Source organism: Lagopus muta, chromosome 4, assembly GCF_023343835.1.
Source record: "Lagopus muta isolate bLagMut1 chromosome 4, bLagMut1 primary, whole genome shotgun sequence".
NCBI lineage: Eukaryota > Metazoa > Chordata > Aves > Galliformes > Phasianidae > Lagopus > Lagopus muta.
The window spans coordinates 68443668-68468122 of record NC_064436.1 but is presented as its reverse complement, the minus strand read 5'-3'; the positions used below and the strand labels follow the sequence as shown (position 1 = coordinate 68468122).

Genomic DNA, 24455 nt, shown 5'->3' with positions numbered 1-24455 from the left:
CTTCCTTGCACACAGCCTGAATTAGGCTGTGCACTTTGCAACCTCTGAGGATGCTCTGCTCTCAGGACAAGGATTTGGAAGTAGCACACTGCTTCCTCAATAAATGATCAGAACAACAGAGATGCTGACAATGGATAATATTTACAACCAGAAAAGCTGAGTGCATCCCATTTGTAAACTCCTTGCTTGGTGCTCTCCTTTGCTGTGCCTCTCCTTTGGGTCTGAAATGATACATTCAGCTGTGCCCTGTCTCAGATGAGACCCTGAAGCTGTGCTGGGAGATGCAGGTCGTGCAGACACAGCACAGAGCGAGGTGTTGGGGATGGGATCCTTTCCCCGTGGCCACAGTCCCCCCTTCAAACACACCCTGCATCCAAAACCTGCCTTTATTTACATTTCAAGTCAAATCACATGCAAACCTCCTCCTTTGCTTTTCTTTTTTTTCCTTAAGAATAGTGTGATTAGCAAAACAAGACGCGTTAGAATCTTGAAATAGCAATTAAATATACAAAAATAGAGCTTACAAAAAAAAAAAAAGCCCCCAAAAACAACAACAACAACAAAAAAAACACCTTCCTCCCCCCTCCAAAAAAAAAAAACAGCAAATGTTTTTAAAAAAATATTCTGCTGCAGAATTTGTAGTGTACAAACACGTCTATGAGGCTCCACGCTCCATAAACAGGCTTGGGAGTTGCAAGGTCTGTACAGGAGGGACCCCCCCAGAGCCCACCCAGCCCCGCTGTGGGGTAAAACTGGGACCTCCCCCCCGCCTCCATAAAGAGCTGTGGGATTGGAGGGGGGGGAACGATGCCTGGAAAAGGGCTGAATTTGCCCCATGGGGTGAAAGGAGAGGAGGGGGTGGTGCAGCCCCCAGCAGCTTTGGCACTCGGGGAGGGTTGGGGAGGGAGTTTGGGTGATGCTGAGCCATCCGTGCTTGGAAACCTAAAGAGCCAGGCTCAACGTGAACCCAAAGGGCAGGGTTTGCCCCCACCTTGCTGTGATACCAGGTGGTTGCACCAATGGGAGATGCTCTGCCCCATGGTGGGGATGAAGGGAGCCCTGAGGTAGCCCGTGGCACTGAGCAGGGGGGAGGGGGGGAAGCCACCCCAAAAAGCACCCGGCCCCAAACCCTGGGCGGCCCTTTGGGAGGAGAAACTGCAATCCTCAGTAGGGATGGCAATCAGGGGTGAAAAATTCCCCCCTTGGATGGCACTGAGCCCACAGCACCGCGCGGGACGGACACCGGCTCTCCTGGGTGATGCTCAAAGGGGGATGAGTGCATTCAGGCACAGCTCCATCCCAAGGCATCATGCTGAGGCTTCCCGACAGTCACTGAGCTCCATGTTCCCGCTGAGGAAAACCCCATTCCGAGGCCAAGCACCGTTTTGGGGCGCAGGGATGCTACTTCCCTAAAGTGCTCTCAGCTCTCCATCCTCCCGTCCCCAGCTTGGCTCCTTTGCTGGTGCCGTAGTGCTTTGGTCGTCTCCAGGTACCCCCCAGCAGCCCCGGGGCAGTCTGTGCTGATGCAGAGCTATACGATGTTCTCTGCTCCAGGTAGGGGACCCTGAGGAGGGCCTGGGTCCTGCTTGCTGTGCAGCTGTGCCAGCTGCAGCACCGGCATGTTGCAGAGCGGGCAGACCTTGCGCACCTCCAGCCATTTGATGAGGCACCTGGGGGGGGAAAAAGCACAGACAGGTCATAAGGACCCCAAAGCAGCACCTTTCTGGCACAGCCACGTGCCAGGTCTGGTCCATTTTCATCCCTCCTTGCAGTGTTGTTAACGGTATGTTCTTAATTCATCATTTAAGTACTTTTATATGTAAAATATATACATAAATACATCATGTAGAACAACTATATGACACAAATCAAGAGTATAATCACTTATAATAACATATAGCAGGAGGGTCGGATTGGATGATCTCCAGAAGTCCACTCTGACCCCTTGTGGTTCTGTGATAATGTATATATTTGCTCTATATTTGGTGGTTTTTGAGGTCTTTCCCAGCCTAATGATCCTACGACTCAATAAATCACAGTATGGCCTGGGTTGAAAAGGACCACAATGATCATCTGCTTTCAACCCCCCTGCTACGTGCAGGGTCTCCAACCACCACAGCAGGCTGCTCAGAGCCACATCCAACCTTATAAAATGCAAATAAATACACAGAAACCAGCTCCTTTTTTTTTTGCTCCAAATGCTTTTGTTGCTCCAAATGCTCCAAGGTATCTGATAATGGGATTTTCCACCTGGAGCACCGCACTCGGTGTAGTGGCAGACAGGGAGAACCCAGCAGAAGGCCACAGATGCAACAGGGACCCAAAGCATCTTCCTTAGGAGGAAACGCTGAGAGCCCTGGGGCTGTTCACCAGGGGAACAGAATGCTGAGAGAGAATCTTAGCAATAGGGGATCTCCTGAGGTCCCTTCTGACCCTCCCACTCTGTGATGCTGTAAATAACAGCCCCTGGCCTGCTGCACTCACTTTCTGTGGAAGGCATGTTTGCACGGGCAGATCCCCAGCTCGTCCTTGGGCTTGAATTCCTCCAAGCAAACGGCACAGATCTGAAAGCAAGTCACACAAAGTCAGTGGTTCTGCAAGCCAAAAATACACAGATTGGCAAAACTGAGGCAACGCTCCCCAAAAATCTCTGTCTCATCCCATTGCTTTTGGTCATGGAAAGAAAAAAAAAGGGCCCTTTGCCTCGTGGGTTGGCTTGGCAGTGTGACAGAGTGTGGCTTAGCACAGCTCTGTGCAGCCCTGGGTTGTGAGCCTGGGGGTGGTAAGTCCTGCAGCTCCAGAGGTCATTAAACAGCGATAAAAGGAAGTTTAAAGCTCAATTTAGGCTTAATCTGCCTTCTAATTGCTGGGGAAACTTCCCAGAGCCCACAGTTTCACTTGCAGAGCAAAATCCCATCAATTTGCTCAAGGGTTGTGCAGTGAGGACCACACAAGGTCTGGATGCCATGAACCCCCCCCTGGAAGCAAACCCACACATGGACTCACCTCGTGTAGGTTCAACTCCTTCACCTTCTCCTTCAGTATTACCTGCAAGGCAGAGATGGGGTCAGGATGCTGCTTTGAACACACGTTTCCAGCATCTCAGATCTCTTTAAGTCACGTTTTGCAACCCATTTCTATTACATTTTCCCTTTCCACTGCACCTGATTGTAATGAAAATCCTCTGCTTTCAGTCCCAGCCTCTCCCCAGCTGTGTGCAGTGCAAAGCTCCATACACAGATCTGGGTAGAGGGTGAGGTCTTCTACAGCACAACAGCAGAAAGAGCGTAGAAGTAGCCTAAAATCTAAAAGCACACCAAACCATGACTTCTGCTGGATATTATCAGCAATGATTGTCATTGCAAATACACAACCATGAGCACTCTGGTGCTGTAACAGCTGCAGTGATCCCATTTAACACCCCAGAGGAGCCAGAAACCACCTACAGATGGTTCTCAAGCCAGTGCAAGGACAGGATGAGCACAAAAATGACCCAAAAAGCACAAAAGAAACAAACAAAATGATCAGAGGACACAATCCAGGAGGTCTCCTCTTGCACTCAGACCTCCTGGGCTGGCACAGGGGGAATGAGCTGTGCTGTACAGCTTCACTTCCACCCCTTCCCCAGGGGGTTCCCCACATTGTAACACCGTACACAACACCATATCAGCCCAATCCCATGTCAAGTAGGTTTCCTGCTTGAATGATGGAGGCAGAAAAATGACACAAACCCTGAAGAAAACAGGATGCATCAGTGGGAACCTGTGTTTATTTTCACCTCTGTGTGGGTGGCTGCACACAAGAGCTGGAGATGTGCTGCCCAGGAGAGCTGTGGCTGCTCTGACCTCCAGCTGCGATGCTGTTACTGTTCACAAAAGGTTTGGAAAGCCCTGAGGTCTCCAGGGGGGGCTCCAAGGTGGGAAATGTCCCCACCATATGGGGATCTTGCAGCCACGCTCCTGGGACTTAACTCTTATTTTAGACTGTTTAAAAATACCTGTATTTCTATTATTTTGTTTTCCTGCTGAGCCCTCCTGTTGCCTCTGGGCTCAACCCTGGGTTGCATCCAACTGATGGCACCAAGACCTGCCCCTGAAGGGCCAACACCTGAAGGCAACCACAGGCAGCTCAGGATGCTCATGGGGTGCCCAGCTGGCAGGAAAATCCCAAATCAGAGCATCAGCAGCATGATGTGTGGGGAGTGAGGAGCACAGGGATGTGGTGCAGTGGTGGCACTCAGCAGGTGGGCTGGACTCGGTGACCCTGAAGATCTTTCAAACCAGGTGAGTTGGTTCCATTAACAGAAAGAAACAGGAAAGAACCTCCCAATAGGATTGAAAGCACAACCTAAAGGTGTTAACACCAAGGAACTCACAGCCTTTATGTGGATTTGGTTGTCAGCCAATCTAGAAGGGAGAAGGGAGAAGAAGGAGGAAGAAGAAGTGAGAAAAAAGAACAGAGGAGAAGAGAAGAAGAAGGGGAGAGAAGAGAGAAAGGAGAAGAAGGAGAAGGGAGGAGAAGGGAGAAGGGAGAAGACTGTTCATCACCTCACCTGTTTGTAGGCGTAAAGCTCTTTGTGTGCTTGATGTCTGAGCCTGGAATTAAAACAGAGAGAAAAGTGAAAATGAGGATCACCACAACAACCCAACACCCCCTTCCATTTCCCTCCCTCTCCTATGGAATCATTTCTTTCTTTCCTGAAATGGTGCACTCGTTTCAAGAGTCTGGGCTGTGATTTTGTACATAGCTGGATACATGACATCTGCATCCAGCTGTCAGCACAGGACCTCCCACAATCTCCCTTTTCTGAACTCCACGATTTTCCATGCAAACATCAAGATGTAAAAATATATATCTCCATCCTATTAGCATGCAAAGATCCCTCCAGAAAAATGCTGGAATTAAAAACACAACCAAAAAAAAAAATGCACTTTAATGCAGCAGAGGTTGGTTAGGGATGCAGGAAGGCAGCTCTGGAGCCCCGGTTTGGAGCTCAGAAGCCTTCTCTGAAGATGCTTCTCAGAAATTGGGTGACCTAAAAGCCAAGGGTAAATCCATTGGAATGGGAAGGATGGGCCTGGCAGCAATGTGCAAAGAGTGGAGCAAGTGGGATGGAACCAGCTCTGTTCACAAGGAGCCCTGAGGCTGGGAAACTGCTTATGGAAGACAGATAGGAAAAGGGAAATCTGCTGCTGGAGACAGCCTACAAGGGGGAAAAGCAGCTCAGTGCTGCTAGATGAGTGCGGGTGCTATGTGGGAAGGTCTGCATGGGATAACTTTGCTTAAAAACCTCTTGAGAACAGCATGAGCACATGAACAGTATGAACAGTCAAGTGTGCAAGGTGCGTGGAGCAGGGAGAGCTCTGGGGGAGGCATCCACACACTGAGCACGTGGCTTTGAGAGAGGATCCTGGGCCAGATGGGTCCATCCCACCCCACACAACTGCTGTAATGTGAGCCCCCAGGTTGTGGTGAGCATCCACGCCGTGCCAGGAGCTGTGACCCTGCAGGAATTCCAGCCACTGCTGCTACCCACACATCTGCCACAAATACATGGCAACAGATCAAAACACAGAGGAAATCATAGAATCGTAGAATCATTCGAGTTGGAAGAGATCTTCAAAGCCATCTGGTCCCACTCCCTGCAGTGAACAGGGACATCCACAGCTCCATCAGGTGCTCAGAGCCCCATCCTGCCTGACCTGAATGTCCCTAGGGATGGGACACCCACTGCCTCTCTTGAGCAACCTGTGCCAGCTCCTCATCACCCTCACTGCGAAAAAGGGTTTCCTTAAACCCAGTCTAAATCTGCCTTCTGTTAGTTTGAAACCATTTCCTCAGCTCCTATCACAACAGACCCTGCTACAGGGTCTATCCCCTTCATAGAATAATGAAGGCTGGAAAAGAGCTCTAAGATCCCCAAGCCCAACCCATCTCCACCAGGTCCCCAAGTGCAACATCTCCACAGTTCTGGAATACCTCCAGGGATGGTGACTCCACCACCTCCCTGGGCTGCTGTGCCAATACCTCAGCCTGGTCTGATGGTTGGTGACCCTGCACACAGCAGGGGGATGATACTGGATGATCACTGTGGTCCTTTTCAACCCAGGCCACTCTGTGATTCTGAGACTGTATGACTCACCACTCTTCAGGAGACAAAAGAAGACTTGTGTTCCAGATCCCCTTGCAGCTCTGTTGCCCTTCTCTGGACACAATCCTGAACCTCAATGTCCTTCCCTTAGAGAGGGACCCAACACTGAATGCAGCATGTGAGGTGCAGCCTCCCCAGTGCTTGGTCTTGCTGAAGCCCATCCAGTTGACCTCAGCCCACAGATCCCAGCCTATACCTTCTTGCAGCCTTATCCTCCGAAAGCAGCAGCAGAGAGCAGACACAGACAGCTCCAGCAAAGTTTCATTTCCTTTTCCCTATTTCTCATCTGAAGGCGGCTGCCAGGGGGGAGGGATGCATGCTGTGCAGCAGAGCTCTGCAGCAATCCTTCCCTCCTTTCTTTTGGCTGGAGCTCACACCCAGCCCCATTAAATCCCTACCATCTAAAATCCCATGAGATCTGCTTGCTGTTAGCCCAGCTCTTGCAGATGTGCGAGTTGCAGACCAGGAGGGAGAGGATGCACTGCATGCACTCAATGCTCTGCTTCTCTGGGAGGACGTGGTTGACCCACTATTAAATTAACACCTCACCTTTTGCAGCCTCCAGCTGTGACCCCATGTTAAAGCCATGTAGAAGGGGTCAGGAATGCGTGCAGTAATCCAGGAGGCTTTAGCAGCTGGTTCAGGAGGGGGAGAAATCCAACTTGAGTTCAATATCTTGCTTCGTATATCCAATCCTCCTATGGAATCCTGCAGAGCTCTGGGTATTTGCTTGCTATGCAGCCAGGCTCTAGCAGTGCTCCGCCATTCACCACCACAGCAGTGGAGCACTGAGGTTGACCCATCCGAAAGCAATCACTTGGGGTGCTCTGTGCATAGTCCTTACTCACTGCCCAGCTACAAGCTGACCCTCAAGCTTAAAAAACCTCACCCAAGCTGAGATGTGGGAGCTCAGCTCTGTGGCAAATCCAAAGGAGGTGGTGAGTGCTGCAGAGGAACAACAGCACAGCCCAAATCCAGGGCACGGGGCTGCTTTGGGCATGCAGGACTTCCAACCCCAGAGCTGCTGGTGCTGCTGGTTTGATTCACCGACTCGCAACAGTTAAGGGCTATAAAGGGATCATGAGGTGATCTAATCCAGCCTCCTGTCTATCATGGGTCGTTAAACAGCACTTCGTTACTTCTGGGAGTGGGAGCCAAGACGCCTCTTCCAGGAGGGCACTCTGTCTTCATCTAAAGACAGCAAGAGACAGAACTCACCACTTCCCTCGCTGGCTTCTCCCTGTGGTTACTCACCCTCTCTCTTACAACACGCCTCCAACTTCTAAATTTAAAGATTTTCTGGCTTGGTCTCTCAGACATTACTACTTGTTGTTTCTTCTTCAGGGCAGAACACACCCAGCAAGACCCAGTGCCCAGGAAAACACTCTGAAAGTCCAGACACCTCTTAGTTCTGCAGGGAAGCCATATAGATTCCGCTGTACTTGGGGAAAATACAGCCTTCAGCCTTCTGAGCACCATTAGCACATCACCAAATTTGCCTCGATTCCCAATCTTCCCCCACCTGCCTTCCATTTTCCCTCCAGCAAAAGGGATTTTGCTTCTCAGTTAGCGGCTTAATTCCCTTCCCAGCAGCCTGTAAAATAATTAAAGCACACCCCAAATAGGAACAACCATCTCCCTTCCTTTTCCCCATCGCTCAGGTCAACAAATCACCCCTGCATCATTAATCTCCAAACAGCTTTGTTCAATGAGCAATTTGTGTACAGTAACGAACGGAGCAGGTATTAAACATTTCTTAAGTGCACAGTACATAAGTTACTCATTAAAGAGGGAGACGTGTTGAAACACTAAGCAGAAAGCAGGAGCCATAAAACACAGCTTTTGAGTCTTTTGGAGAAGGCCACCTGGTTAACCACGCTTCACTCCCATGTAGGAGCTCCCCAAAATACTTATCTGCTGTTTTTACTGCCTGTGGAACTGTTCACTCTGAGATGCAATGGATGGCGCTGCTTTGAATCTGAACACCGTGACGCAGAGTGCTGAGCACGTTCTTTGCTTAGAATGGGAAATACAAACTATCTCATGGGTCACATCAAGCTGTCACCACACAAGAGGATGAAGCTCCCTGCACAAAGGTGACGCCGTCGCTTCCTGACCAATGCATCGATTTCTCCCAGTGTGGGTGAGTACTTCCATACAATTACAGAATCATGGTTAGAAAAGAGCTCCAAGAGCCCCAAGTCCAACCCCAACCCATCCCTACTGTGCCCACTGTCTCTCAGAGTGCCACATCTCCATGGTTCCTGAACACATCCACAGATGGGGGACTCCATCGTTCTCCCTGACAGCCCTCTCCACTGTCTGACCACTCCTTTGGAGAGAAAATATTTCTTAACATCCAACCTGAACCTCTCCTGCTGCAACTTCAAGTCCATCACCTCTCATCCTACTTCTGCACCCAGATTGAAGCCTACCACACACGTTTCCTGAGGGTTGCATGAGCAGCCTAAGTCCACAGGCTGGAACTCAGTGATCTTTAAGATCCCTTCCAACCTAAGCCATTTTGATTCGATGCTGGATAACAGGAACAGTTTGTGCACTGAACACTGTGGGATATCCTCACCTGAAGGAGGTCACCTCCTGCAGAAAGCCAGGGCAGCTCTCTTACCTGATCAAGTAGCAACAGAACAGTAAACTGAGGATGAAGACGAAGATGGCCGTGCCAAAAACCACGATATATATGTTGAGAGGCAGGTTCTGGAACCCGATGTTCGGCATCCTGAAACTGTAATGCTGGAAATCCGAGCTCATGGGTAGGCTGCGAGGAAAGGGAGAAAACAGAAGGACGTGAGGCTCTGTCTGCAGGGTCAGCAGCATGGGAGGCCCTTAGGAAAGTTCTCCTTCCCCTCCCCTCTGGCAGCTTCCAAGGCCAATCCCTCACTTTGCAGAAATCCCCCTGCAGAGTTTGCACACCAACGAGCGACCTCCAGCATCAGCGCAAGCCCCATCCCTGCTCCTGTGGGATGATGGATTGGAGGCATGTTCAGCACACCCCCAATGTCCCTTTTTCAATCAAATTCATTCTGGAGCCGGGTGGAAGAGCAGCCCAATGACTTTGCTTTGCTGCCAAATCTTCAGCGCGGAGCCGTTCACCCTTGAATATCCACAAACACCTCTGGCCAGACACAAAGTTCCCCACCCGCAGCTTCAAGGAGGAAGTCACAAAGCCTATCTGGTTTTCCTTTCATCAGTTACTGCCCACGGGAGGTGGGCAGTGCCAGCTTCACAACACACGGGGAAACCACCTGCAGCCTGTTTTGCAGATTAAATGCCCTGAGGAACAACAAAATTCCCCCAAAGCAGGGAGTTTTCAGCTGTGTGTGGATGTGGGTTTTGGGGAGGAAGTGAGGATGGGGCAAAAGCATGGGATCTGGGTAAGGATATCCTGGGGAATGAAAGCTGAAAAGCACCAGATCTGAGCTGCAGGTTGCTGGAGTCATCACAGAATCAAAGAATGGCCTGGGTTGAAAAGGCCATAATGATCATCCAGTTTCAACCCCCCTGGCACAGGCAGGATCACCAACCACCAGACCAGGCTGCCCAGAGCCACATCCAGCCTGGATGGATGGCCTGGATTCATCATAGAATCATATGAGTTGGAAGGGACCTTTAAAGGTCATGTAGTCCAACTCACCTGCAGTGAACAGGGACTCCCAGAAGGCATGAATTCAGCATTCAGAAGAAAGGGGAACTCTCAGAAATTACCCATACCATCGAGTGCTGCTGGCACAGCTCCACAGCAAAGCAGCACCTATATACACAGAGTTTAACCCAAACTCAACCAAAGCCCTACAAAAGTCCCTACAACAGGAGCTCCATCCTACCACTAGCACAACTCAACTCAACCAAGTTGATCAGCATGGATGGATCCTGTCCCCATCACCAGAATGCACAGGAGACTCTGCAGCTGTGGCACTTGCCTCGAAGAACTGAGTTGTTTCTGTAGGGTGAGAGAGTTAAGGGAATTAAAAGAGGATGCAAACACCACAGTGCACCCTGGGAGCAACTCTTCTACTCCAGCTACTGCTCTGGAATCCACTATGGTCAGTGATTGCATGTAAGCAAAATGTGTTCTTATGGTTTGAGGACTGTAAATCATCTATGAGAATACAGGCTGGGAGAAAAAGCAGGATGGTTTACTGAAGGTTGAAGGAAGACAAGCAGCTGAAGATGGTGCTACTGGGATGCTGCACTGAGCCCTATCCACAAAACAATTCAATACTGAGCCAAGCACTCAAACCCAGCAGAGATCTCCGAGAAGAAACAGTGCAACCAACCAGCACAGGACTGATTCTGTTTTAAACTCCTTGTAACACTCCTCCTAATCAGACTGAGGGCTACAGGCAGTGCTGATGGTGAACTGAGAACAAAGTAGTGGTGTTTGGGCATTTTGGGCAATCTCATCTAGACCCTGAACTTCCATGGCTTTGTTCAAACAGAACAGAAACAGAACCATAGAATCACAGAATCACTGAGGTTGGAAAAGGGTTCCAAGATCCCCAAATCCCACCCACCCACACCATGGCCACTGGCCACATCTCTGAGTGCCACATCTCCACCGTTCTGGAGCACCTCCAGGGATGATGACTCTACCACTTCCTTGGGCAGCTATGCAGATGCATCACCACTGATATCCAACCTGAACCTTCCCTGGCACAACATGAAGCCAACACCATTCATCACTGTTACGTGGGAGAAGAGGCCCACCCACACTTGACCACAACCTCCTTTCAGGGTCTCATACAGAGCCATAAGGTCTCCCTGGAGCCTTCTCTCCTCCAGACTGACCCATCCCAGTTCCTTGGCTGTCTTTCCTAAGACTTGAGATCCAGTCCCTTCACAGCTCTTTTACCCTTCTCTGGACAAGTTCCAGGGCCTCAAATCACCGCAGCTGGCCCAAAGCCATAGGAAAACAAGCGAGCCCTTCAAAGATCTCTACAATGAGAGCTCCATCTTTCTAGTGTTATCAGTATTTTGCCCCAAAGGGATGCCCCCAAAGTGGCCATCATCTCCTACAGGGGTTCATTCTCCTTTGGACAGTCCCTAGGTACACAAGGAACACACAACAGGTTCATCCTCTACATTGGTCCTGCGACCAAATGAGGTTAGAAGCTAAAAAATCCTGTGCAGGGATCCAGGAAACTGTTAACTTTAAAAGGACTGAAATTGGATGATTTTGAGGAGCCAAGCTTTTGGTATTCTTTTTGTTTTGTTTTTTTTTTGTTGGGACCGTGGTAGGGGAGGAACCGTATTTTAATCTGCTCCAGCTTTACAAGAGCGCAGCCAAGAGAAATAAAAAGTGCCATAGGGAAGGACGGCTGCTTTCTGAGGCAAAACCAAAGCCTTCATGCTGTGTTCTCCCAACCGAGGGTCCCCAGCACCCACGTTGGGGCAAAACAGGACCTGGAAAATGCCCCTGGGCTGGGTTTAGCTCCACTTTGGTGGGTAGGAAGATGCTGGATGCTCCTGGCTTGAAATATTGACCTGCACACGGATAAACCTGGGAAAAGAGTGAAAAAACCCCAAACCAGGGATGCCCTATGAGAGACCCAAGGGTGGGCTGGACAAAATAATAATCACAGAATCATAGAAACATTATTGGAAAAGACCACCATCAACCCATCAAAACCATAAAACCACACAGCGCCGATACAACGGCCAGGATGAAACCAAAGGAGGGAAAATCAGATTTTCCCATGAAGATGTTTGTTGAAAGACGTGATGGCTTACAAAATTAAAGGGATTTCAGCGTCCTTGTGATAGGGATGAGACTTCCCCGTGGGGAGGGATCCTGTCTGGAGTAGGAAATTCCCAAATTCCCAGCAGGAGATGCTGGTTTGTACACGTTAATTAAAACCCCAGTGATGGTTAATGCCAGGTGAACAAGCAGGGAAGTCAGGAAACGAAGCTCCAGCAGCATTCACTTTGCTCTGATTACAAGCCAGGCAGTTAAAGGCAAACCCAAATAAGCCACGCAGCCAAATTAATCCCTATTATAATAACAGCAAGCACTTAATGCGCTGAATAAGCACAGCCAGCCTCTTACATGCAGCTTTCATCAGAAGATCTCAAAGCGATGAGCAAGGCTGGCAATTATCTTCCTGCACTGACGAACTGCAGCAAGGGGGGACCAGACCTGCACTGAATTGCTGGGAGATGTATTTTTTTTTTTAATTATTATTAATTTTTACCACTGTATAAATGGGCCATGCGAGCATTGAGCGTTCTATTAAGTTTAGCCCAGGTGGAGGGCTGGTTTGGGGGTCAACAGCACATCTGGTTGGCTGGGTAACAGGCACACATCTCCTGTTCCAAAGGCATTGGCACAAATCCACAAAGTGTTTCACACAGGTTGACCCAAAAGCTCGGCTGTTAACTTGGGTGGAAGTTAAAATGAATGCAAAACATTCCCGAGGTTGGTGTCAGCTGCGGAGCAGGGTGTTCTTCCATGCGATAAATCCACAACATAAATGTTATTCATTGTGTGTGCTTAGTGGGATGACTTCCAGACTTTCCCCTTTCTGGGCACTTTGACACCAGCAGGGAGACAGCGATGCGCAGCCAGCAGGCTGGAGGGAAGCTCTCATCCACATCACAGCCCTGGTTGGAACACGATGATCTTTGATGTCCCTTAGAATCATTAAGCCTGGAAAAGACCACCTAGTCCAACCAGCAAGCCATCGCCACCACCACAACAGAGTCATTAAGGTTGGAAAAGAGCACAGAGATCCCCAAGCCCAGCCCATCCCACCGTGCCCACTGACCACATCCCTCAGCTCCACATCCCCATGCTCTTAAACACCTCCAGGGACGGTGACTGCACCACTCTCTGGGCAGCTGTGCCAGTGCTTGACCACTCTTTCAGAGAAGCTTTCCAACCTGAAACAGCAGCAATGCTCGTCCAGGAGGATGCTGCCCAACGTGGGACTGCAGCTGGGTCACCAACGCCATAAAACCTCTTGTCAGATGGAACAAAAGCTGCTCATTTTCCCCATTTTGGCTGCACGCTGGTCGTTGGTGCATGCACAAGCAAGAAATCCAACTGGACTCCCAGCAGGAGCCGTTCCGGACCTTTGATCCCCATTTCCCTCCCTTCAAGAGAGAATTTGATGCTTTTTGAACAGGAATCAAGATTCCCTGGCTTTGCTCCTCGGTTAGACGATGCTGAGCGCTGAGATTTAACCCCCTCAGTGTGGAAATACAGTGAAGAGATCAGCGAGCAGAAAGGTCTAAAAGTCTTCAAACAAATAATAAATGGAAGAAAAAAAACCAAGGCAGCTTCACCAGCAGTGCTGTGCTATTCGGTGAGTTTCTGGGATGCTTTTCAGTTGGTTGAGCAGACACTGTGACCTTCAAAGCGCACCTTTAGATGGGAGAAGGTTTTCAGTGCTGCTGGTGCAGAAAGATGCAGAAAATAGGTCAGCAGAAGCTCCCATTGCTGAGCTTACATCAGCTCCACGCTGTTGCTGAGGCAGATCTTGCAAATTCCAGGAAAAAAAGACAATAAAAAAGGTAAAATAAATAATAATAACAAAACAAAACAAACACTGTTGCTTTTTTATCCAGGCTAACCCAGCGTTTGTGCTGCCCTTGGATGACGGCAGCAGGAAGGAGGAAAGCAGCCAGCTGTTGGGCTGCTCTGGCAATTGTTTTGCTGGAATTTCCAGGCAATGCAGTGAGTTTTGGTAAAGCCACAGGAAGTTCGTCAAGTGGCCACAGGATCCGTGCGTCCGGAGCTCTGCATTCGGGAAACCGACGCTGGATGCTGGATGCACACAGACTGTCCAAATACGGTTCAATTGCAGCTCCGTGATGAAATAATGCTTGAGGAATTTTCTCCCTTTGGCTCTGTGGAGTTTTTTTTTGCCCATTTACCTGGCACGTGGCTCTGTCCCAGATGCAATGTCACGACCTGCTGAGCTCAAGATGCGGTGGGAAAGGATGCGCTGCGTCTCCTTCTGGCAGCATCCCTCGTGGTGCTCACCCTGGAACCATGCCCCATCCCTTGTTCAGGTGCTAATTTCCTGATTTACTGGGTTTTCCCCAATTAATGGGCTTTTTGGAAGCTCCGCCAGCCGAAACCCAGCGTTGAAACACACGGAAAATGGAATTAGATGATCGCTGAGGTCCTCTCCAACCAAAGCCATTCAGGGAGTTCAGACTTGATGATCATTGTGTTCCCTTCCAACCCAAGCCATACTATGATTGTATGGACTGTAAATTACATCTGGATGACAAGAGCAGAGGGATGCAGACAACAGATGCTCCAAAGATATCCTTACTAGCAAAACAATCTGGCTTTGATTGAGACAACCTCACCATGCTAAACAAAAGCAAATCACTTTCTGCAAAGCAAAAAAGCAACCAGCTTTCTCCATTCTTTAACACTGACAAGCAGATGGATTCTATAACCCCCTGAGATCCTTTCACCCCTGCTTCCTAAGCCCCTTTAATGGAAAAAAAAGGAAAAAAAAAGCCTTTATGTTACTGCCTGCTGCTCTCTTCAAGCCCAGAACCTGGATTTTGGTCCTCAAAAAAATGCTGTCAGTGGATCCATTCTCTTAATTTTCACAAGAATATAAGAAAGTAATAAATAAGTAATGTAAGTATTATAATAAGTAATGTAAGAAATGTCACAAGAACAAGCAGCTTGATGCAAAAAGCTGGACACCAAACCCAAATCGCCAATAAACCCTAAGGAACAGCAGCCCAAAAAGCCTCAATATTTCTGTGAGGGCTGGATGTTAAGATGCTGACAGCACCAAAAACTCTTTGGGAAAACCCAAATAACCCAAACCTCAGCCTCCTGGGAATATATACCGTCACCATGTCACCACCATATGGTATTTTTCCTATTATCTACAGAAAAAAAAAGGAGTTGTGCAGTTGGCCTGCCCTTCCTCTGGTTTAACAAAATTACTGGGTTTTAGGGAAATTTTTCAGCATTCGTTCTGCTCTGCTAATGGATTCTGCAAAGCATTTGGGGTCACTGAAAATCCCCTGTCCTCCTGTTCTGCATACTTCTCTGAGAAGAGTGTTAAGGCACTGGAATGGGCTGCCCAAGGAGGTGGTGGAATCTGGAGGTGTTCAAGAAATGTTAGATGTTGCACTGAGGGACACGGTTTAGTGGGGGATGTTGAAGATAGGTGGATGGTTGGACTGGTTGATCTCAGGGGTCTTTTCCAACCTTGGTGATTCTATGATTCCGTGACTGCAGTGAGATGGAGAACACCAAGAGTCCACGGGTGTTGATAGCCAGGAGGTGACAGAGAAGCACTTTGAGCATCTTCTGCCCAAACTTATCATTTCACCCAAAGAAATACAGGTCTCCTCCTCAATTTAACCCTCAATTAGTACAGATGAATGTTAAGGCCCTGCTGTTGACACAGAAAGGCTTGAGAGAACGCTGCTTAGCATCTGGGTTGCTTTTAGAATCATCAGGGTTGAAAAAGAGCTCTAAGATCCCCAAGTTCAACCTCAACCCATCCCACCATGCCCACTGACCATGTCCCCAAGTGCCACATCTCCACGATTCTTCACCACCTCCATGGATGGTGACCCCACCACTCCCTGGGCAGCTGTGCCAGTGCCTGACCGTTCTTCCTACAAAGAAACTTTTCCCAACATCCATCCTGACCCTCCCCAGGCACAATTTCAGGCCATTATCTCTTGTTTTGCAGTAGGTTGAACAAAGCCTGCTGACTATTTTCCACCCCCCTCCCAAGGCTGCCAAGACAAGGACAGCAGTGAGGCTCTCTGCCATGCAACACAGCCGTCAGAGCTCCATGCATTCCTGGACTCTGAATCAACTCCTAGAAGGCATAATATACCACTGATGCTAACGAGCTGCTTCAGTGACGAGCACAGGGCTGCATCGAGTATCTTCTTAAAGGTCAGGGGACCACATGATGCCCAGGAAACCTTGCTTATGCTTTTACTATGAGTTAAAGACAATTTGAGTTGATCTAAGTATTAAATTGCAGTCTTGCATGGCCAGCACATCCTTTAAAACCAAACGGTGAGGTCCCAGATCTTCACACTCTTAACGTTACTGTAGCTCTCTCAGCCCACTCTCCGCCTTCCCCAACTTAGCAAAATGTAAAGTTGCATTTGCAAAATGCTCATTTTTGGCAAAGAAAAAAAAGCCCCAGGATGAGATGATGAGGATGGGGTTACGCAGCCGTGCCGTTCTGCATTCTGCAGGGGAAGGAAAGGAGCTCTTTCTCCACGCTGCGGGGCCACTGCATTAAGTCACATCTGAATTCACGGGATGAAGGCTGCTGAAATGTCACCGCGGCGGCTCCTGGCACAGTTCAGTGAGAGCCCCATGGCCTCGTTAGGGCAGTGGAAGCGATGAGTTTGCCTTTGTAGGGATTTAAAAGCTCTGGGCGGCAGCCAGGCATTCCCAGATCACAGCTGCTGTGGGTTGAGGAAAGAGCTACGCGAGGAAACCCTGCAAACATAGGCAGTGCAGCAGCGTTGGAGCAAAACCTCCATTGTGCATCATGAAAGCTGCTGTAGATCGCATGCTGACGAAGGCATGGGCTGTAATAAGTGCACGATGCAGAGTTTCTCCATCCCATCATGACGTAGCCACGTTCTCCATGGGTCCTGAACTCTTTGTGATAACCAACAGAGGATCAGCAATGCCACTCCCAAGAAGTTTTGCTGATTTCCTTCAAGGAAACCCTCCAACTCAGCCCAATGCCTACCTGTACAAAGGCTGCAAACCATCCACAGCTGAGTGACTTCACGCAGTGCGATGCCAGCGCGCTAAAAAAACCCTGATACTGCACAAAAATCCATGGGCGAGGATTAAAGATATACTTTTCAATGCTTTGGTTTGTGAAAAATCGCATAATTTGGTTCAGCTTTTTAAAGTGCAAAGCCCCTCATCTCTCTTAGTAGCGGTACGGCAATGACCCGATGCTGCACAGAAAGGAAGGGGAAAAAAAAAAAAATAAAGAAAAAATGGCTCAAGCTAATCCTCCAATTTTATAAGACACTAATCCGCTGATCTCATTGAGAGGGATTAGAATTACCCCCTCGCCAGAGGATTTAAGAAGTTTCCAACCAGATGTCAACAAAAGCAGAGCACAGCCCGCGCTGAAAGCCCTTTGGATGAGGGTAAGGGGCATTTGCAGTATGTCCACGGGGCTGGATCCCATCTGGGGGATGCTGTACCAGTGTCCCATCTGCTTTGGGATGGACGTTTGAGGGGTTGCATAAACTCAGCCTCTTCTTTTCTCTGAGGTCTGAGCTTTGGGCTGATCTGACTGGAAATTACAGAATGACAGAACCGTAGGGGTTGGAAGGGACCCCTTGGGATCATCCAGTCCAACCCCACTGGTAAAGCAAGTTCCCTGCAGCATTACTCCAAAAAGACAAAAACAAATGGGAGCACAGATTCACACCAGCACTACAGGTTTGCACGCACAGATACAAGATACAAAACATCCAAATTTCCGTCCAAAAGAAGAAAGCTAACTCATTCCATCCACAGTTTCAGCCCGGACCACCCTCTCTTTTATGCCAGCTGCCGGGCGCGCGCCGGCGCAGATCAGGGCCGGCTTTTGTTCCACGCCATGTGTACATGCTCAGCTGAGCTCGCAAAAGGGAAACAAAAGAAAAACTAAAAACGCAGCTGCCTTCATAACCAATCTGCCAGGAAATTGCCCCAGGGGAAGCCCAGCCCAGCTGAGGGCTTTCTGCAGAACAATGGCAAAAGCGCATCTTTAAAGGCAGGCAGAAATATTTGCTCGTTTGCAAAACTGGCTCCAAGCAGAAAGGAGCTGACTGTGATCCCGACCCAGCGCCGGGATATTGTTTCAAGCAGGAGGAGCCATTCCAGTGACAGGATGCACTGAATGGTTGGATATTCAACGCTTGCATTTTCAGGTTGGATATAAGCAAACGTTTCTTCTCCAAAAGAGTGGCAATGCATTGGAACAGGCTGTCCTGGTGGTCACTGGTTCTGGAGGTGCTCAAGAACAGTGGAGATGTGGCACTGAGGGCCATGGTCAGTGGGCATGGTGGGGTGGGGTGGACTTGTGGACTTTATTAATCATTTCCAACCTTAATGACTCTATGATTAATGCGCCAACCAGAATGAACCAGGGCTCCCCAAACCCCATCGCATGGGATATTTGCATTCCCACCCTCTTACCTTTTGCCTTCCATTCTGCCAGATAGGTCAAAATCCACCTCCCTGCTCCGCTCCAGCCCCACAGCTGTTTGTTGTTGGCTTTTTTTCTTCCCCCCAAAAATGCTCTTCCCAGCCAGGGAGCTGTGAAACACTCCACTATTTCCAAGCAGCCGGAGCACCGGTGTTGGGAAACAGCTAAAATAAACTCAAGGCTGATCTCCTGGCCGACAGCTTTCAGTTTCTCTCTCGCTGCTTGGGAACTGGCGTGGTTTCCTGCCGGGTGCTTTGTGAGTTAAAAGCAGCCTGATCCCTGCAGCCTGATCCTCCACGGTAATAAAAACCAGACGGAGTAGGGCTTGGCTGCTTCCCACATTCGCAGAGCAGAAGGAGCGAGCATGGAAACAAACGAGCCCTTTGCTCCGGTCTCGTCCTCCTCACAAAAGCAGTGATGCAGGGAGCACAAAAGCTGCAAAACAAACCATGTGTGCTCCTTGTGCTTTGACAGCAAACTTTAAGCCGGATGAGCAAGGCGTCAGCTGCAGCACTGAGACATCCAAGGCCACTTCATGAATCACTCAGGTCAGGAAAGAGCACAAAGATCCCCAAGCCCAGCCTCACCCATCCCACCACGTCCATTCACCACGTCCCCCACTGCCACATCCCCACGGTTCTGGAACAACTCCAGGGAAGGTGAGCCCTCTACACCCTGAGCAGCCTGTTTCAATGCATTACCACTCTTTGGAAAAGTTTTCTAGTATCCAACTTACCCACCCCAGCACAACATGAGGTCATTACCTCTCGCTGCCCGGGTGTGCATCCAGGTTTGGGCCACAGTGAGGTGTGGGTACGTGCATCGGTATCACAACCCTGTGTTGATCCATCCTCATGAAGCACTCAGGTTCAACCACTTGCAGATATCAGTGAACTAATGAGGGCTTAAGGACACGCAAATCTGAGTTACTTGCAGGCGTGATGGAGAGGAAAAAGCAGCTCTGAGCACCAGAACAATGCGACTCCAGTCCCACTGAGCACTTGGGTACCACACATCCCTGGATGCGGAGAAGATGCTCAGCACGCTCCCACTTTTCAGGTTAAAAAATGAATTTTTAGCATGGCTGTCAAGTAAAACAACAGGCAACAACCGTACACCAGTGCTGCTGCTTTCTGTCATAGAATCTCAGAATGGTTTGAGTTGGAAGGGACCCTTAAAAGCCCTCTGGTGCCACTCCACTGCAACAAACAAGGGCCATCCACAGCTCCATCAGCTGCTCAGCGCCCATCCTTGCTGCTGTTTTCCCAGCATCACCTCCAGCCTTGAGTTTCCCAAGCCAAAGCACACCACGTCACTCCCCAGGCAAAGTCTGAGCCACGGCACAGGGACGTTGGAAGCAAAGGAAGGTTATCACACATCAACAAACGATGACTTCTCCATGAGCCATTGCAGGAAACAAAAATAAACAGAACCCCCGTGCTCTGAAACACCCGAGTGCAAGGGGAATTCCCCAAAACCCCGCCCTCTGTGCTCTGACGCACGCTTTCCATGGGAACCACCGAGCAACCAAGTGCAAAAGCCTCGTGCTGAGGTCACGTCAACGCTGGGATGGCTGCAGGATGCCTACTGTTGTGCACCCACGGAATGGGGCCACGTGGATCTTTGAGGTAGCAGGCGAGGGGCAGGGTCGGAGAGGAGGTTGCAATGCCTTCTGCTGTCCCAATGCAGATGTTCTTTAAGCAGCTCCACTGAGGTCCTGTGGTGCAAGGGAGTGGGATGGGCCGTGCAGCGCATCCTCTCTACTACAGCCGCCGTGAGGTTGGCTTGGACTCGCTGATCCCAAAGGTCTTATCCAACCTAAACGATTCCACGAAGAGGTGCAGAGAGGGGGGGGGTCCACAAGCACAGAAGCCCTCAGGATGGCTGGGAATTTCGATCCATGGTTGCTAAAAGCCCTGGGACCAGATGGGTTTAAGGTCCCTTCCAACCCATCTCGTTAGATGATACGGTTCTATGAAGATGCATCAGGCACACACCATGGCGATGTCAGCACCGCCCTCCCTTTTTTTCCCCCCCTCTAAATACACCAATTACTGCATTTTGAGTTCCTTCCACTTTGCCCCCAAGCTCTCCATTTGCTGGGAGCTATACCCTTCCTCCCTGAGTTATCTGAGGCCAAAAGTTTGTTGTCTTTCCAGGCTCCAGGCCAAATCTGTTTAATTTTTGCTACAGATGGCACTGTACTGCAGAGGCATCAGCTGGAGCCTCTGTGAGCACAGCAACAGAGCCCATCGCCCCACTAACCCAGCACTGCTCGAGGCTGCTCTGTTTACACCCATCATAAAAAAATAAAAGCACTGCTACGAACTCAGGCTACAGTTTCACTATTAAACCGAATGTGCGAATGGGGGAGGGGGATAAGTTGGAGAAACACAAGGAAAAGTACTAGTGGGCATGGTGGTGACAGGTCAACAGTTGGACTTGGTGATCTTAGAGGTCTCCTCCAACCTTAATCATGGGATAGTGGGCATGGTAGTGAAGGGTCAGTGGTTGGACCCTATGATCTTAGTGGTATTTTCCAACCCCAATGATTCTATGACTCTCATAGAGCTTTCAATACTGAATCCAATATTGAAGAAGTATTAAAAACTTGCATTTTACTGTCCTGCAAAAAAAAAAAAAGCCCACGAATGAGCCTCAGTCCCATTGCGAGCACATCATGCAAACCTGACATTATTTCACCCCACATCCCACAAAATGTGTCCCAACACCTGGAAGCCAGAGTACACCTCCTGCAAGATTTATGGGGTGAAATAAAGGAGGGGGGGAGGATGAGGAGAGGCAAACAGCCCCGTCCGCGTCCCTGCTCGCGTGCTGCTGAACACGTTGTGCAGGCAGGAAGCTCCAGATCAAAGGCGGGGAGCGTGCCAGAGCTGTATGTAATGCACAGCTCCTGCCAAAGGTGGGGGGGGGGGGGGGAATGGGAAAAAAAAGAACAACAAAACCCCATATGCACAATGGGGAATGGCTCACGGGGTCCGGCTGTGCTTTGTTAGTGGGCATCACGGGAATAGCAAAACCCCACTACGTGCAGTGCAAAGGGTTTCGGGAATGGGAGATGCGTTCCTCCCCAAACAAAGAGGAGCAGAGGAGCAGAAAAAGTGCAAAAAAGAACAAAAAAAATAAAGAAAAACACCAAAAAACCCACCCCAAGAGGTGCATTTTTCCCCTGCAGCTCACAGTCCTAAGGGACCGACACGCAGCTGGTGCCAAAAGCAGCAAACTCAGTACGTGCCTGCATGGCAGGAACGCCCGCCCCGCTGCACCGCTTCCATCCCTAAATCTCATTTTTTCTTAATTTTCCCCCTTATCTGGGCTTCTTTTTTTTTAGCCCAAGCAGCCCACAGCACATTGCTGTGGCACGCTGCCTCGGGGCTCGGTGGTGGGGATCCTCTTTTTGGGGTGTAGGGAGAAAACACGGGGTGGGGAACTGTCTCCTGTCCCTTTGTGCTGCACTTTGAGGGTTGTGGGGTTCGTGCCATGCTTAATCCCACCCTTAATGCAGGACAAGGCTGTCTCCAGTGGGCACAGGGTGGGGGTGTCCTCGCTGCCTTCAAGTGGGGAGCTTCATAGGGGTGCTGTCACCCCATAGAGGACAGCACTTGGGGGGTGCATAGGAGGAGAACGCACAAAGCAGAGAGGGCAGCAGCAGCCCTATAGGGCAGCACACAGGGATGGGGTTTTGCACCATTGGGGTGCTGGAGGGGACTATAGGAGAGTGCACAGGGAGGGAGTCCTGCACTACAGAGGTGCTGGAGGGATCCCTGCCCCATAGGGGATTGCTCAGGGAGTGCTGGAAGCGGCTGCCCCATAGGGGACAGCATAGAGAGGGGGCTGCCCTATAGGGCAGTGCATAGGAAAGGGGTCCTGCCCCGTAGAGGACTGCATGGGGAAGGTGCCCTGAAGCACAGGGATGCTGGAGGGGGAGCCCTGCCCAACGGGGATGCAGGAGAGCAGGGCCCTGCCCTACAGGGGTGCTGGAAAGAGATCCCTGCCCCACAGGGGTGCTGGAAGGAGATCCGTGCCCCACAGAGCGGTGCAACGGGATGGGGGAATCCCCGCCCTAGGGGAGAGAGCGCGCCCCATAGGGAAAACACAAAGAGCAGCACAAAAGAGGACTCCGTACCTCCGCGGGGTGCCCAAAAAGCCGCAGCCCTCAGCCCCATCCCGGCCCGCACTCACCGCCTCGCCCCGAGCCCGGCCGCCGCTCTGCCGCTGGCGGGGAGGGACCCGGATGGAGCCCCGCCCCCGCCTGACCCCGCCCGCCCGCCCGCCCGCCTGTGGGCACGGCCACCGCGCTTCCGAGTGCGCATGCGCGGCGCGGCCCGGGTTGGTGCGGAGTGACGTCATAAGTGGGGGGGGGGCGGCTGGGGGACGTTGGGGACGTAATGGAGGCTTGGGGGACGATGGGGACTTTATTGGGATCTTGGTGGTGATGGGGATGTTGGGGCCGTGATGGGGATGGGGTGACAATGGGGACATAGGAAGCAGTGGGGATGTGGGTACGTAGGGGACGGGGGTGTCAGTGGGGACGCAGAGAGGATGATGGGGACGTTGGGGGGTATAACGGGGACGAAGTGATAGTGGGGACATAACTGGGGCATTGGAGACCATGGGGACATGGAGAGCAGTGGGGGTAGGGGTGATATGGGGACAGTAGAGATGGGGGGGGGAGGGGACAAGGGGAATGGAGAGTTAACGTGAGCAATAGGGATAGGGGGACCATGGGGATGGGGGCTGTGGGAGCATGAGATGCTAGGGGATAGGGTGGCCCTGGGGATGGAATGGCACCGGGGATAGAAGCGGTGTGAGGACAGGAGGGGACGCTCCTGGTGGCAGCAGAGGTGGGGATGGTGAAGTGGGAGCAGGTGGTGGCATTGGAGGCCAGTGAGTGTGGTGATGAAGAAGACGATGATGGGGTTGGCAGGAGGTGTCAGAGCCTCCCAAGGTGTGGTTGGATGCTCTGTGACCTCACCTCCCTCCTGGGTGAGATGCGTTGCTCAACACGAAACTGACCCATAAAATGCCCAACTGTGGGCATCACGCCTCGCATCAGCTCCTCCTGAGCCACAGAATGGCCATCAGTGGCACTGGGTTGTGTCAGGTTGGGGGGGTTAGGGAATGGTTCTGCCCCAGAGGATGGTGGGCATGGAATAGGCTGCCCAGGGCAGTGGGCACGGCCTGAATGGTGATGCAAGGAGCTGACTTTTGGAATTTGAAGTCCTATTCCTGCTGTGTGGGAATCCTCACCTTGCATAGAGGGGTGTGCCCAAACCTGCTGGCAGTGCCTGTGGCTGTTTGCTTGTGCTCCAGGTAAAGAGCCTGCCAAGCCTTGGCCCTGCAGGGTTGGGATCAATTTGGGAAGCAAATGCAGCTGGAGATCAGGTTCTGCCATTCCTCCCTTGGAAAAGCTTGGAACCGTGCATGCAGTGTGTCCTCAGCACATCCTGGGAGAAAAATCTGCTTTTTTTGGCATTTCAGGACTGTGGCTGGGTCTGGAGCAGCTCTATGGCCATCATGGGTGCTCCTCTTGAAGGCCAGCAAGGCTTCTGCCTCTGTTCATCAGCTCCTATTTGTACATTTTCCAGCCTCAGTTTCCCCTTTGGCTGACAGTGCTTGTCGGACAGCAGCACCCCGAAACAGGATGTCCAGGGGAGCAAAGATGCATGTCCAAGCTCTGATTCGTCACCTCGATTGAGAGAAAGCCACAGCATTCACTTTCTCCCGCTAATCACACTGCTCTTTATTAATGGGAAGATCCAGTTTTTCCTACTCGATGGGTGAAGGCAATTGAAATCCAGCAGGCTTGCATGCCCAGACCTTATGGTGGAGAGATGAGGTGATAAGGGAGGGTGGATCTGCCTCCTGGGAAGGTGGAAAACTTGTTGTCCTTCCAGGAGGAATGAGGTGACAAGCCGGGAATGGGACCCGATTTTGTCCCGTGAAATTCTCCTGCTCCTATGGGTTTGCCTTGGAGGATCACAACAGGGCTGTGGGACAGGGCCAGGCTCTTTGCTGCTTGTAGGAGGTGACATTGTTGGATTTGCTGTGGTTAGGCTTGCATCCACACATGCAACCCAAGGTGG

At 50.6% G+C, this 24455-nt stretch overlaps 1 protein-coding gene across 7 annotated transcripts; it reads right to left on the bottom strand.

Moving 5' to 3' along the window:
* Positions 1-241: 241 nt before the first annotated feature.
* Positions 242-22626, bottom strand: RNF24 (ring finger protein 24). 7 transcript variants are annotated; one of them, XM_048943677.1, is made up of 7 exons: positions 22552-22626; positions 19113-20974; positions 8781-8930; positions 4553-4595; positions 3007-3048; positions 2485-2564; positions 242-1670 (listed from the first exon to the last, which is right to left on the bottom strand). In XM_048943677.1, exons 2-7 carry the CDS (start codon positions 19202-19204, stop codon positions 1532-1534), a joined length of 546 nt encoding a protein of 181 aa, XP_048799634.1. In that variant the 5' UTR covers positions 19205-20974; positions 22552-22626; the 3' UTR covers positions 242-1531. The 7 variants fall into 7 exon arrangements, with proteins under 7 accessions (XP_048799634.1, XP_048799633.1, XP_048799636.1 ...); XM_048943676.1 differs by having other exon boundaries at positions 22496-22583; XM_048943679.1 differs by lacking the exon at positions 19113-20974 and having other exon boundaries at positions 22552-22615.
* Positions 22627-24455: the final 1829 nt, after the last annotated feature.

What these genes read in the sequence shown, in the direction of transcription:
- RNF24 (XM_048943677.1), bottom strand. Translation starts at nt 19,204, where the DNA reads ATGAGGATGGATCAACACAGGGTTGTGATACCGATGCACGTACCCACA. An exon ending in AGCTTTACGCCTACAAACAG is followed by an intron (nt 3,049 to 4,552) that starts GTGAGGTGATGA and finishes TCTGCCTTGCAG; the next exon opens with GTAATACTGAAGGAGAAGGT. An exon ending in AGGAGTTGAACCTACACGAG is followed by an intron (nt 2,565 to 3,006) that starts GTGAGTCCATGT and finishes ACTTGCTTTCAG; the next exon opens with ATCTGTGCCGTTTGCTTGGA.